Source organism: Danaus plexippus, chromosome Z (assembly GCF_018135715.1).
Source record: "Danaus plexippus chromosome Z, MEX_DaPlex, whole genome shotgun sequence".
In the NCBI taxonomy this organism is placed as follows: Eukaryota; Metazoa; Arthropoda; class Insecta; order Lepidoptera; family Nymphalidae; genus Danaus; species Danaus plexippus.
This window is the reverse complement of record NC_083559.1, coordinates 3278862-3292707: the sequence shown is the minus strand read 5'-3', so window position 1 is coordinate 3292707 and position 13846 is coordinate 3278862. Positions and strand designations below refer to the sequence as shown.

At 32.1% G+C, this 13846-nt stretch overlaps 1 protein-coding gene across 5 annotated transcripts; it reads left to right on the top strand.

Annotated features, from left to right (window-relative positions):
* The first annotated feature begins 1048 nt into the window (after positions 1–1048).
* On the top strand, positions 1049–13842 carry LOC116777439 (circadian locomoter output cycles protein kaput). Of its 5 annotated transcripts, none has more exons than XR_009753415.1 (13): positions 1050–1386; positions 2233–2381; positions 2497–2678; positions 2761–2875; positions 4461–4556; positions 4817–4877; positions 5772–6010; positions 6310–6457; positions 6669–6855; positions 7150–7338; positions 9360–9521; positions 10179–10487; positions 11449–11579. XR_009753415.1 is itself a non-coding variant. In XM_032670982.2 (13 exons), exons 1-13 carry the CDS (start codon positions 1349–1351, stop codon positions 11572–11574), a joined length of 1773 nt encoding a protein of 590 aa, XP_032526873.1. In that variant the 5' UTR covers positions 1051–1348; the 3' UTR covers positions 11575–13842. The 5 variants fall into 5 exon arrangements, 4 of the variants coding, with proteins under 4 accessions (XP_061382312.1, XP_032526873.1, XP_032526872.1 ...); XM_032670982.2 differs by having other exon boundaries at positions 1051–1386; positions 6669–6813; positions 10179–10301; positions 11449–13842; XM_032670981.2 differs by having other exon boundaries at positions 1051–1386; positions 10185–10301; positions 11449–13842.
* The last annotated feature ends 4 nt before the right edge of the window (positions 13843–13846 follow it).

Below are 13846 nucleotides of genomic sequence, written 5' to 3'. Positions count from 1 at the left end.
AAAGCTTGTATTGCTTACGACGACCGTGACTATGGACCACAGAAAAATCTCTACGTCGGCACTCCACGACATTTAATACGTATAAATCGATTGAACCAGCCAAAGATATTCCAAAGCTTCTTCTTCAAAAAATTAAAATTAAATCTTTAATGACGTAACCTCGGTTTAACCACTTGTTTAAGTATTAATTTATTTCCATTTTTGTTAAAGTAAATGAACCCTAAAGATATATCTTTTCTTGCAACCCAATCGTGGAAAATGTAATTATATAAAACTTGTTCAACATATTTCTACGATTTCTACAATTTCATTACAGAATTTTTCAGTTTATGTTAGAAATATATTATTTTTACCATATCTACAATGCAGGTTTTATGATATGGCAGTTACAATTGTGACTTTAACATTAACGTCATGTATAATTTAATTTTAAGGCAGCCTTTTTCGAAGTGGGCTACAACGCCCTCTTGTGTGCTCTGCAGGCGTTGAGTAGAGACCTGGGGGTGGTTTGTAATTTCATATAATTCTTTTAAAGTATAAATAAAATTAATTTGCATTTGTGTGTGCTTGTTAATTTATTTTTATTATTCAGGAGTATTATATTATAATATTGGTATATGATTTTTGTTTTGCGATAGTATTGATTGACTTTAATTAGTAACATATAAATTTAATGTTTTTTTTTTCAATAATTATTTTTATGAATATTGATTTTTGGCACAGCGTATCCATGAACTCGTCACTGTAGGTGTGGCCATCCGAAAAATATTTTTAATCGATTTTTCTTAATCTATGGATTGAAACTTCTTATATAGACAACATTGAAATTCAATAACTGTACGTAAAGATATTACATTTTAAACATTATTTATGTATTAAACATATAATTTTATTAAAAGCAAATAATTATCCCTACTATAGTCGTCACATTGACCATAGACGAGGTGTTTCGATTTTTCTAAAGCGGAACACAACATCGAGATTTATATCGATGTACACACGAATTGGCCCTCGAGAATGCAGCACATTGCACGTAACAGATTATAATAATTATCAAAAGGCGTATTCGCCAATCGCCATTCCTTTGGTACACAGGTACAAAACGTTAGAATTTATTTTACTTAAGCCCTAGTTATCGATATTGGGCTGTAATTTTCAGTTTCTCGCTAAATTCCGAATATCGTTGGAAAGATTTTCATTGTTACGCCTATTTCGGGGTGGATTATTGTTAAAAGATGATAAAGTGATTTGTTTGTCGCAGTTTTGGAATATTTTATGAACTAAATTGATATGTAGTGTCTTGTTTATCGTATAATTGATATCTTCTGGTAAAGAAGTTGCTTACACCATGGATGACGACGGGGATGATAAAGATGACACCAAAAGGTTTGTTCCTTTTTCTTAATTTTGGAGTTTAATACTGTCCGTACCATATCGCAATTTATGGGAAAATGCTAATTGTAATAAAGAATTCTGTTTTAGACTTGACTTAGACTTAAAATTACAAAAAAATAAGAAAATATTTATATCAAATAAAATGTAGGTACTGGGAATAGATGAGATAAAACAAGAAGAATCGAATAAGTAGGGGTTTTTACTAAAAATTTTGCTGTAATTTCATATCAGAATCCTATTAGGTAATAAAATTCATGAAAATATTCTTACAAAAACTAACACATATTGGTCCAGTTGTTTTTGAACACATTCTCTTAACATTTGTTATAGACTGTTGTATAACAGATAAAAGAGAAAAACCATAGGAAAAATCATAGGTTTGAGCTCTGAATGGATTATAAATACAGTTCTAAAATATGCTATAGTAATTTCAGTACCACATTGGATGGGAATAAAGATACGGGTCACCTGATTTTCATTAAAGCATTTCCTCATTTTGATATCACATTGTTTTATTATCACCACAAGGGACTTTTGACTATTGCTAGAACTACAAGATAATTCACAAACTACATGCTTAAAGATTTGATTGATTTTAAAAGAATTGACACAATCCAAATAAATTCAAACATTCTTGTTTGCTATTGCAAAGTTTTCTTACTTTTCAACTATTCAAAAGATTACACTTATTGGTTGAATGGCTAATTAGATATTAACTTTGTACATATTTTGAGATAGCATGATAAATAGGAGTAGAATTATGTAGTGTTTTTAAAAGATGGTATATTAGGCTTAAATGGATATATATTTTAATAGTTGTAATTTGCCTAATTGAAGGAGAACTCGCAATCTTAGTGAGAAGAAGAGGAGAGACCAGTTCAACATGCTTGTCAATGAACTCGGTTCTATGGTATCAACAAATAATAGAAAAATGGATAAATCAACTGTTCTTAAGTCTACTATATCATTCTTAAAGAACCATAATGGTGAGAAAAATTTTTGAATGACAATTTTTTCATGAAACTTCAGCAGACATAGCATCATAGGTTCACACTGGGGAAGATAAATTTCTTAAAAAAATTATTTATAATGATATTTCAGAGATAACAGTGCGATCACGAGCTCATGATGTCCAAGAAGATTGGAAGCCGGCTTTCTTATCTAATGAGGAATTCACCTACTTAGTCTTGGAGGCCTTGGAGGGTTTTGTTATGGTATTTTCAGCTAGCGGTTGCATTTACTATGTATCGGAAAGTGTGACATCTTTGCTAGGGCATACTCCGGTAAACAATATTACGAATCTGATGCTTTATCACATCTTAACTATTTTGTTTGGTATATAATGGAATATATATCTTGTTGTAGGGAGACATTATCAATAAAAGTATATTTGATTTGGCATTTGTTGACGATCGTCCAAATCTATACAACATTTTGCAAAATGGTGGTACCCTTGATCCGACCCAAGTTGTGACGACAGGTAATGTTTTTTTTTTACATCAGTATTTCTGTTTTGTTATATAACTGCTAATAGATTTTCATAATGTAATTATTTCTTAAATAAAATTTGCTCCGTCTAAAAACATTTGATTCTAAGATATGTGTTACGTTTTCAATGTCATTTTGTAGGAAAAAGCATTGCTTAGGTTGGTTTATGTGGAAGATTTTTTTTGTATGTTTTTTATCAGCTTGCATAGTATTTTTGGCGATTATGCGAATGTGATTTTTATAATTTATGTATAAAAAATCACAGTATTCAAAACTGTTGTTGAGCATTATCTGTCGCTTATGCAATTATAATTACTATTACTTGCTATATGTATCACGCATGCAAATAAGCATCACATTGCATGAATGCTGAGCATAATTTCAATATGACGTAGTACAAACAAAATACATTATCATTTTAATTCTTAAACTACTGTTTTGTTTAAATTTTAATCTGTGTTAATTATACACTTAAGATCATAGCAAAGCCCTATATCGTGTGCATCATAGATGATATTTTTGATCTATTCTATTTCCATTATGTTTGTTGCACGACAGGTTCGATTCCTGTAATAAATTTTTACATTCTAACAAAAGAATTATCCAATAATATGTTATATAAATATCAGACCAAAATACAATCTCAGCTGATTAATCAAAAAGTATGCACTTTTAAGGAGCTTAGGGTTACGTATTTGTAATTGAATATTACGTAATATTGAAGAGGTTTTCCTTTTTAATTTATTTATGATACATAAGCATTTCCCCGTGCGGTTCTGCGGACTTGCGTTATTAAAGTCATGCGGCTGCCGTTATGCGAAATGAATACCATTATTAATATCGTAATACTTGCAGCTTGACAAATTGGAATGAAAATACTGTGACGTAATATGTTATGAGATTTTTAATATAGTTACCTCAAATGTTGTGTACCTAATGAGATAAATTTCTTTGTTGGAATCAATGTATCCATATATATATATATATATATATATATCTATCTTCTTTACTTATATTATATAATTGCACTGTACGTGTGTATGTCACCGAACCCCTAATCGGCTGGAACGATTTGAATGTTTTTGCTTTGTATGCATTTGGCTGACGCCTCAGATTCACAGATCAGCCCGGTGAATAGCATTGCAGTTGTTATTTTGGGTGTATATATAAATGATTTGTTTTTTATTATAATATAGCACAGCTATTAGAATATAAGGCAATGCGTATAATTAATAATAGTAGCGTATTAGACATAAAGTATTTAAATGAAACTAACATTTTTTTCGGATAGAATAGGATCGAAGTTTCGGTTACTTTTCAGCAACCGTGATCAGGGGCAGATGAGAAAAGTGTTCAGCAACCGTGATCACAAAGTAACCGAACCGTTCGGAGTATGTAGTTTTTACAAAAATAAAGCACGCGTAGTATATCCGAAAAAGTATTAGTTTCATTTAAATGAATAAAACTCGCGAAAGTTTTAGATCTTATTAGACATGAAGTAGTTTATGTTTTCTATTTTTTTTTTTTTTTTTTTTTTTTTTTATCTTCATCTGTTAATATATTTGAATTGGTTTCAGATAATCCTATAAGCTTCCGTTGCCGCCTGCAAAGGGGAACATTAGATTTCAGAGATGAAGTAACCTACGAATTGGTCCAATTCGATGGCCACTTCCGTAAGTATGAACTATAACTAATGCTACCTAAAATATATAACATACTTAATATTATATATGTAGATTATGTTGTCGTTGGTATGAAGTAACGTTTAACAGATGTGTATATATATATATATATATAAATTATAAAGACAGAAATAGATTATTGATCTGGATTTAACTTTACAGTTAAAAGATTGAATAAGAATTTTGCGAAGCCGTATACAGTGTTTCAAATGTTTGTATTTCTGTTCAGTAATTATATGTAAAATTTACAGGTAAAAATCTGGAGTCGAATGAGAACGGCCATCATTCGTATCAGGATGAACACGAATCGAGGTAAGATTATTAAAAAAAAATATATCTTCTACAAGCAATTCGAACCCGCGACTAACGGAATGTATAGTCCCAGTCACTTTCTCAATTGAACTACCGTGTCCTTATTCGATTTTTCTGTATCTTATATATATGTATAAGTTGTAGGGATCGCAATTGAGTATTGATTTAAAATAAGGAGCATAAGATTAGAAATCATCTTTAAAAGATTTAGCTGTATGCTTACTAAAAGTATGACGATGAAAACTTGTGCTAAGCTTTCTGGACATATAAGTATATCTATAGAAAGTCTACAATATCAACCCTGATGTTCAGAATAACTCTGTTGATATTGTTCAATATAATCAAATAATTGCTTATATAAAGAAAAAAAAAAACATTTCAAGAAATCCCTAGTTATGGCGAATAACATTTTCATTGTCTGTTTTTAAAAAGTTTCAAGGATTAAACGTTGAAAGAAATCTCTTATGAAACCGCCAAGTAAATCCAAAAAGTTTATATATGTATATATATATCTGAATTTCTTGGCATTCTGAAAGGTTGTGGTTGAAAGAAAAACAGTGGCACGTTTTTGAGCCGCCTGATATGATTGTAGCAATTGTTAAAGCACTGTCCTTTTGAATAACCGAATGAAATTCAAAGGTGTGGAAAAATTTGTGTTGTATAATGAACAATAAAAATTGGTTAAATAATACCAGTCACAAAAAAAAGCTAATGTGATCAATTGAAGACTGTGCTTAAAATGTTAGTGCTGGAACTTGTTTAGTTTTTTTTATCCAATCGATTTTTTTTGCAAATGTCCTATGAAACACAGGAAGGAAAGGTAGTTTAGATGTCCTATTAGATTTCTTTTTTTTGACATCGGCTGTATAACGGTTTTTTTTTATTTCTTTCAAGATTACTATTCGTATGCACCGGCAGGCTGTATATGCCACAGCTAGTTCGCGACGTGTCTCTCGTGGATACTATTCGTAGCGAGTTCACATCCCGCCACAGCCTGGAGTGGAAGTTTTTGTTCTTGGACCACCGCGCCCCTCCCATCATAGGATACTTGCCATTCGAAGTCCTAGGCACATCAGGATACGATTACTACCATTTTGATGATCTAGAGAAGGTCGTGTCCTGTCACGAAGCCTGTGAGTCGATTACACGTTTCGTTTGAAACATAACATCACATCTTTAAATTTATACGTAATTTTAAATAAAAACTACGAAAAGAATCGAACTTAATATCAAGATAATTCTTTATTGTTACTGTTATTAAAGTAGATGAGAGCTAATAATTGCAAATAAAATAATAATAGTCTTACTGTTTGTAAAAACTATTCCGATGTATTTTTTTTTGTTGGTTAGCGTTTTTTCCTACATCAGACACTATAAGATCTGGTTAAGCGTATACCATGAATAGAATGTAAAACGCTTGTTCTTTTTTTAGTGATGCAAAAGGGCGAGCTGACTTCGTGCTACTATAGGTTTCTGACCAAGGGTCAACAGTGGATCTGGCTCCAGACACGTTTTTATATAACATACCATCAGTGGAACTCTAAACCCGAATTCGTTGTTTGCACTCATCGAGTCGTTAGGTATTGATTGAATAATTGCTATGATATATGTACCACATATTAGTCAGAAACTGCTACATAGAGAAATCATCAAATACCTATATACCATCTAACCTTAAGATTCTTCACGCAAAGTCAACTACATAGCTTTAATAGTGAAGACTGATAAATCAAGTAAATCGATAATCTAATTTCCTTGCGAGATATTAAAACTTTATAATCACGGTTTCAGTTATGCTGATATAATAAAAAGCACAAAACAGGAGCGTACAGAGACTGAGGAGTCTGTTCGTGACTGCGATCATAACGGATCGTCTTTGAAGGATCCTTCCACTGAGGACGCTATGGTGCCCGTATCACCCTCATATATGTCAGAGGCAAGCGACGCCTTCGCCACCTCATATAATTCTATGTCCAAGGTTTATAAGTTTCAATAGCTCCACTACTATTACAAATTATATGAGGAAATATGATCTGTTCTGTTATATCAAACGTGATAGTAGTGTCTCTTGTAGTTTAATTTTTAGTTTAGTTTTATCACATAAAATTTAAATAATAATACGCTGATTCCAAAATCATTCTATTGCGGAGAGGTTTCATAAGTGTCAGAGAATATGTATTTAAACCTGGACTAGACCAAATACAGCAAAAACTACATAATTGATTTTATTTGAACCTTATGTTTATTTGACTAATCTAAGAAACTTTATCAGCTGGCATCGGTGAAGTCTGCGGCCACATCAGGCAGTACAAGTGCGACGGTGGCCACACTTGGAACTGCCATCACCACAGCGAGTGCCACATGGCCACCACGATCATCCTACCTGCTGTACACAACTGGTTCTGACACAACTTCCGTATCCGGTGGATCTCGATCCTCGCAGAGGAATAGCTCTCAGGAGGTATGTAGTATTTATAATAGCGTTTCATTTTATTTTTTCATTTGCTCATTGAATTTGTTGTTTCTTTTATTTATTTGTCGTTTTTTTGGAGTTAAGGCCAATGATTATCGGTGTCTTGGAAACCTAATATGTACTTAACGGATTTCTCGTTTTTTGTTACAGCTGTGAGGCTGGGCGGGTTTTATATTTGTGACAATTTTTAGCGAATTTTGTATATGTGCTCACCTTATAATGTTTCTGGGTGTTCGACGTGTCCTAACAGTGGTTTTGTCTTGTCCATTTCTTCTGAATTGGTCTTTGATTGCATATCTATATCAAATAATATGAACAATATTCTAGTTTTTTTACTTTAAACAAGTTCTCTTACAATTTCTAACCTAATGGTCTCATATATATACGTTGTCTTAAACCTTATAACATATAATAGCTTTCAAACAGCTGTTTGTACTGTAAAGGGAATTTTGCTCAATTGGTCCTTTCTTATGAAGCATTCAAACATTTTTTCTTGGAAATGAGCCTCAGGTTTATATTCTTCTGTACTTTGCCGATTATCCAAAGAAAGTTGTAGTTATTGATAAATGATTTTGCTGAATCGATTTCCTATTGAGAATTTGTTATATATATACTCCAACACTGTCGTATCCTTCCCGTTAGTTATTTTTCTACCCGCTCCGAGGGTAGAGGTTCTGATATGTCGAAAGGTCGTACCTTTATCTCAAGACAGACGGCAGTTTTCTATGTTAATTAACGTCGGGACGCGAGTCCAACCTTTCTAAAGATAGGCGGCCTATAACTTAATGTGTTCTGTACCTGCAATATATGTACTTCAATAGCTCGCAAGTTATTTTAGTTTTCTTCTTTTATTAACCTATACCATAAAGAGAGCCGCTGATTATTATCATAAAAATGTTCGATTACCATATATTTTCACAGTTATAGGTTAATCAAGATCGAAAGAGATGGTTCTATTGCCATCCCTCTCTATTTTCAGAATAGTATACTTCGTGATTGAATACATTTTAGACTAGTTTCTTTATTGTCGACAATTGCATTTATTTATGATGAGATTGAAATAAAACAAACTGCATTTTTACATAACTTTTTGTTGTAAACCGCACTAAAATGAAACACACAGACAAACAGAGACAGCGCCCGAAATAGTTTATTAAACATATTTTATATGGATAATACTGCCTATGCCAGTGATTTGTCTCGAAATCAAGGAAATCGTGTGTTGCAAATTGAAAACAAAAGAAACCTTGAAACTCAAATATTAAGCTATTAATTAATATCATATTCTAAACTGCTGTTTTAGAGCAATTGATATTAATATAAAGATATTGTTATGGGATCGCTTCCACCAAAACAGTTACGTAATTTTCGTTACAGTTGCCATAGATAAAGTTCACACCAAACATATATTGGTGAATCAAACTGAAACTTAAAAATTTGTCTATCTCTATTTGGACTGTTCAGATTGATGACAAACTTCCAAAACTATTTGATGATCATGATATAGAGCAGTAATTCTCTATAGGATAAATTCAGTTCCAAAAAGGATTGGACACGAAAGCAACTATTGGAATGTTTTAAAATTTGTTTGCAAGCACCATATTATTATAATGAACATTTATATATTAACATTGAAATTTTTAATCTGAATATCTTTGATTTTATTTATAGTCTAAAGGACAATCCTTAAATAATCAAACGTTAAAAAGAGATTCAGATGTACTTTATTATTATTATTATTGTATATATATTTATGGTTTTATTGTTTTTGCTTTCCTCATAAATGATTACTGTAGTAAAATTTTTGTCTGATACTCCTCGTCGTTAATATTCTTACTATATTTGTTTTTGTTTATTTTTTAATGTAAGGAAGGTATTTCTAATGATACACTCCGTGTCAAAATAACCGTGGCAACTTATCTGGCAAATAGTTTTGATCTTGCGTATTAATTTATTGCAATAAGAGCTGCGTGTTTTCCCATAAATAAATAGTATCGCAAATATTCCAGTTGCAGAGGTTACCTGAACCGGCACTGGTGCCGCAACACGGTATTGGTGCTCAATATCTGGAGCCCGCCCCCTACGTGGGCGCTGTCGGCGTCCCCGCTGTACTGCCGCTATCTCTACCACCCATACCGGTTATAGTCGCACAAGATCAGGCCCAGTTACAGGTGAGCTACGATTCTTGTGAGCTTCATCCACCAGAAACGTGGCCTGGTCGCAGCCGGAAGCAATAAATATATCAGATACCATACCTTGACGTAAAAATACATATAGAGAAATTTTTTACATACATATATGGGAAAAGCGAAAGCCTACACCAAAATTATCCTCAACGGCGCAGACCAGCTCGTAGATGGTCCCATGAAATGAAAAACAAATAATCTTTTTGAATATAACACTGGATGGATATAATTTTTGTGCTTAAATGATGTCCATCAGCTGCGCCTTTTCCTCTACCTTACACGTTTCTGGTGGACAGACGCTCGGAACACAAACATAGAATACTTAGTACTAACGTTGAAAGTGTAATGTGTAAAGTGTGGATGAAATATGACATGTACTAGAGATTGAATTAAGAATCAAACATCACAAGATTACGGAGACTTTATAGATTCAGAGAATAAATTATTGAGAAAAAAAAACGGTCGTTAATATAATCATTAAAGTACGATTTGTTTGTTATTTTTATTTTTTTGCGATTGCTTTCTATTGTTTCATTGGTTTTATTTCCTTCCCGAACTTTGCGTGGGTGTCGTCGGTGAGGTTGTGGTTGTGTGTGGAGAGGGCGTGGTGTGGTGCTTTGTGATAGCTAGTGGCGGTGGCAGGAGCAGTTGCAGCGAACCCATCGTGAGCTGCAGCAGATGATCGTGAGGCAGCAGGAGGAGCTGCGCCAGGTGAAGGAACAGCTGCTGTTCGCGAGGCTCGGTATACTGCAGCCGGTTATCAACGTGAGTTCACACATATACAACCAGAGGAATCTGTATTCTGGTAATATATGATCACGTGATCATATATGACCCGTGGTCATGTGATCATATCCGAAACGTGGTCATCATTCTTTTTTTTATATCAGCATACTTATTCTTCTCATAACGTTGCCGTACTCGGTCCAGCTGTGCTGAAAACCCCGTAAGGTAAATTCTGCACCCTCATTTTATAATATTTTTGACATTATAATTATTTTGTTAATTTGATTTCTTGATTTATGCCATTTTTTTCTTTTGTTTATAGAAGATAAAAACTCAAACGAATGCTAAAACACAATTACACACATACGTCATGAAAAATACAATACCCTAAAATCATTTACATGTAACTGGCATGTTAAAAAGTTAAACAAGTTGTATTCCAAATGAAAAACTAAGCCCAAAAAATTTTGGGTTTCGAAGTCGAAGATATAAAATATGTTTCTACCTGTTTAAATGAACCTGGTATTTTTTTGGATGAACTACGAGTGGTTTTATTTTTGTAAAAAACTACATGCTCCCGAAGTTTCGGTTACTTTTCAGCAACCGTGATCACGGACGGACGACATGTTCGCATGTATGTAGTTTTTTACAAAAATAAAATCACGCGTAGTTCATCCGAAAAATACTAGTTTCATTTAAATGAATAAAACTCGCGAAAATCTTAGATCTCATTATGTTTCTACCTGATCATCCGCCATTTTGATTTGTCTCATTCGAAGGGAGTCTATTATAATTTATTGGTAGAATAAATGTGAACTTTAAAATTTTTATCTCACAAGTGTCACCGCTATCAGCTATACTCATATATTATATCTGTGGTGAAAAATATTTTTTGGTGAACTCTATCCCTAACTAGGTTTGGACTGGCAACTACGGCGCGAATACTATTTCAGTATGATCTGACAGTTTCAAATTAAAATAAACAATTACTGTAATTCTGATAATAATTAAAAAAATGATATTTCAACTGTAATTACAAAGCAGGACAGTATGTTTCTCATCTAGAAAATCTAGATTTTGTGCTAGATTGTAACTAGATCTCGTCTATATATATAGATATATATGTTATATAATTGTAAATATAATAATAAGTATACGGTGATGTCTAAACGATTAGATTCCACAGGTCCAGGATCCGTTCACGAATCCAGAGCAAATGCCGAACCGGTCGTCCATCATGTACGATGGTAACAGACAGCTAAGCTATCCGCAGACGAGCCACCAGCAAAATCACAACATGCCGCCACAGTAAACTTGCCACAACGCATTCGCCACAATATATTTGCCACAGTTCGTTAAACATCTCGTTGGCGTTACGGAACAAATGACAGTTACCGTAAACGGCATTTATTATTATTGCGAATAATTATTAATCGATTTTTCTGAATGGTATCGTTTTTATAAGCAAACTCAGCTCTGATATTGCAACATTATTATTAAAACCAAATGAATGCCAAATACGTTGTCCGACGAGCCAAGGTTTGTAATTAGGTGTACGTCTCGATTTCTATACCACGGGTCCTGGTCACAGGGGAACCCATACGGCAGGTCAAATGGCCGGCCATACCGGATCTCATGTATAATAAACATTGTTTATGCACAACTTTTATTAAGTTACCATTTCATATAAACATAATTTATTATTTCGTGCAATATTATGTCTTTTTTTTTTTGTCTATTGTTTCTTTGAGACATTTTTTTGTCTATTGCTATTCTGCGTAACGTATATGTGTATACATAAATTTGTCGTTTTAGTGCATCATCTAAATTCCAACCATAGCAAATGGTTGTGATCCTACGTTTCCGTCACTGGTTAGACGAAATTTGTATGTGATGTGCTATTAATCTTCCGTCAGTTATGGGTTATGTTTGGTTTGGAAAAAAAAATAATTTAGGTAGAAAAAAAAAAATTGATATGAATAATATATTCCATACATATATTAATACGTAGTGATTGTATACGTGGTATTCGTTGTATATCGTACTGTTAAATGTGCCATCATAGATTTTCGCGTTTCTCCGTTGGGCCTCTTAGTATTTTTTTTTTTTTTTTATATTTATTTTGTTTTTTTTTTGTCCCATTAAGTGAAAAGTATGTGATATTTTTCGAGGGTCGTTTTTAATTCGTCATTTTTATTAAGTAAAATTATTGATATACGCAGTTGTCTGTTGTGTTGTATAGATTTATTTACGTTATGATAAATATATATATTTTTTTTAATACAGTGAATTGTTTGGAAATGATTTGAATATTTTTTCTATTATATTATTATTGCCGGTACGCTTATTATATGTTTGCGTCGTCGCTGCATACGAAGCGTTACCCGTTTTTGTTTCATTAACCTACGTTGATGCTGTAATGTGCGAATTGATGAATGATAAAACTGTCAACGCTCCGTATGTAGTGTGACGATACAAACATATAATAAGCGTACTGTTGTTGTTATTTCAAGCGTATGTGTAATTGTTTTATAAGTAATCTTTTGTTGACATTAGGAAGATTGTGTTGCCAGTGTTGGTAATAATTTTAATAATTAATTAATATATATATATATATATATATATATATACTTCAATTGCGTTTTTTAGTCTTAATACATGGTGTAGAATTTAATACATTTGATGTTTATATTACTTAGAATACGTATATGTATGACATTTATAATATAATCTACTTAGGTATTAGTGTCATTAGTGGTGACGATGTGAAAAAAAAAAGTAAATTAATGAATGTACGACATTTAGTAGTTGTCTAATTTTAAATTTAAATTATTTACTATACTATATATTGAATAATTTAAATTTAAATCATCGTTAGCGTAATACATTATCTCAATATTAGCGCGTATTAGATGTAATTATAATATCATATACATTTAACTGTTTAAATCTTGAAATCTTTTTGTATATCATTACACGTGGTTTTGAGTGAGTGATGGTGACTGGTGCTCTTCGATTAATTTTTTTAATTGTAATGATTTCTTATACTTTAAGACTATTTTTCATTTTTTATTTATATATATGTATGTGTGACGTATTCTACGTCTAACAATAAGTATGGTAAAGTGATAATTTATATATATATTCCAAAAAACATACTGTATTAGATGTTTTAAATTTTTTGTGAATGAATCTTAAATTTATTAATATTAATTTTTTTTCTTCTATATCTATATAAATGTCGACGATGTCTATATATTAATGTAGCTGGTATTAAATGTATTTCTCACATAAACACTGATCAGCTGACGACTTCTGCTCACCTGCTGTATGTATTCAACGCGGGTAGTTACAGAACGGTTTGGTCTATCATTACTGTTATTATTTTATGTACTAGTTTTTTTTTTTTTTAATTTTAAATCATGGAATAATGTCTTTAATATTTTTATTAACAGGAAATGTAATATGTTGATGATGAACTCTACTTGCCATAGTTTTATGTCCATGTTTATATTAAGTAAAACCAAATATGTGATTAAGTTAAACATTTTTAATGTAATAAATGTACTTATGTATTGTACAGT

Coding starts and splice junctions, on each gene's coding strand:
- LOC116777439 (XM_032670980.2), top strand. CDS start 1,349: ATGGATGACGACGGGGATGATAAAGATGACACCAAAAG. Junction 2,876..4,460: donor GACCCAAGTTGTGACGACAG/GTAATGTTTTTT, acceptor AATTGGTTTCAG/ATAATCCTATAAGCTTCCGT. Junction 6,458..6,668: donor TGCACTCATCGAGTCGTTAG/GTATTGATTGAA, acceptor TCACGGTTTCAG/TTATGCTGATATAATAAAAA.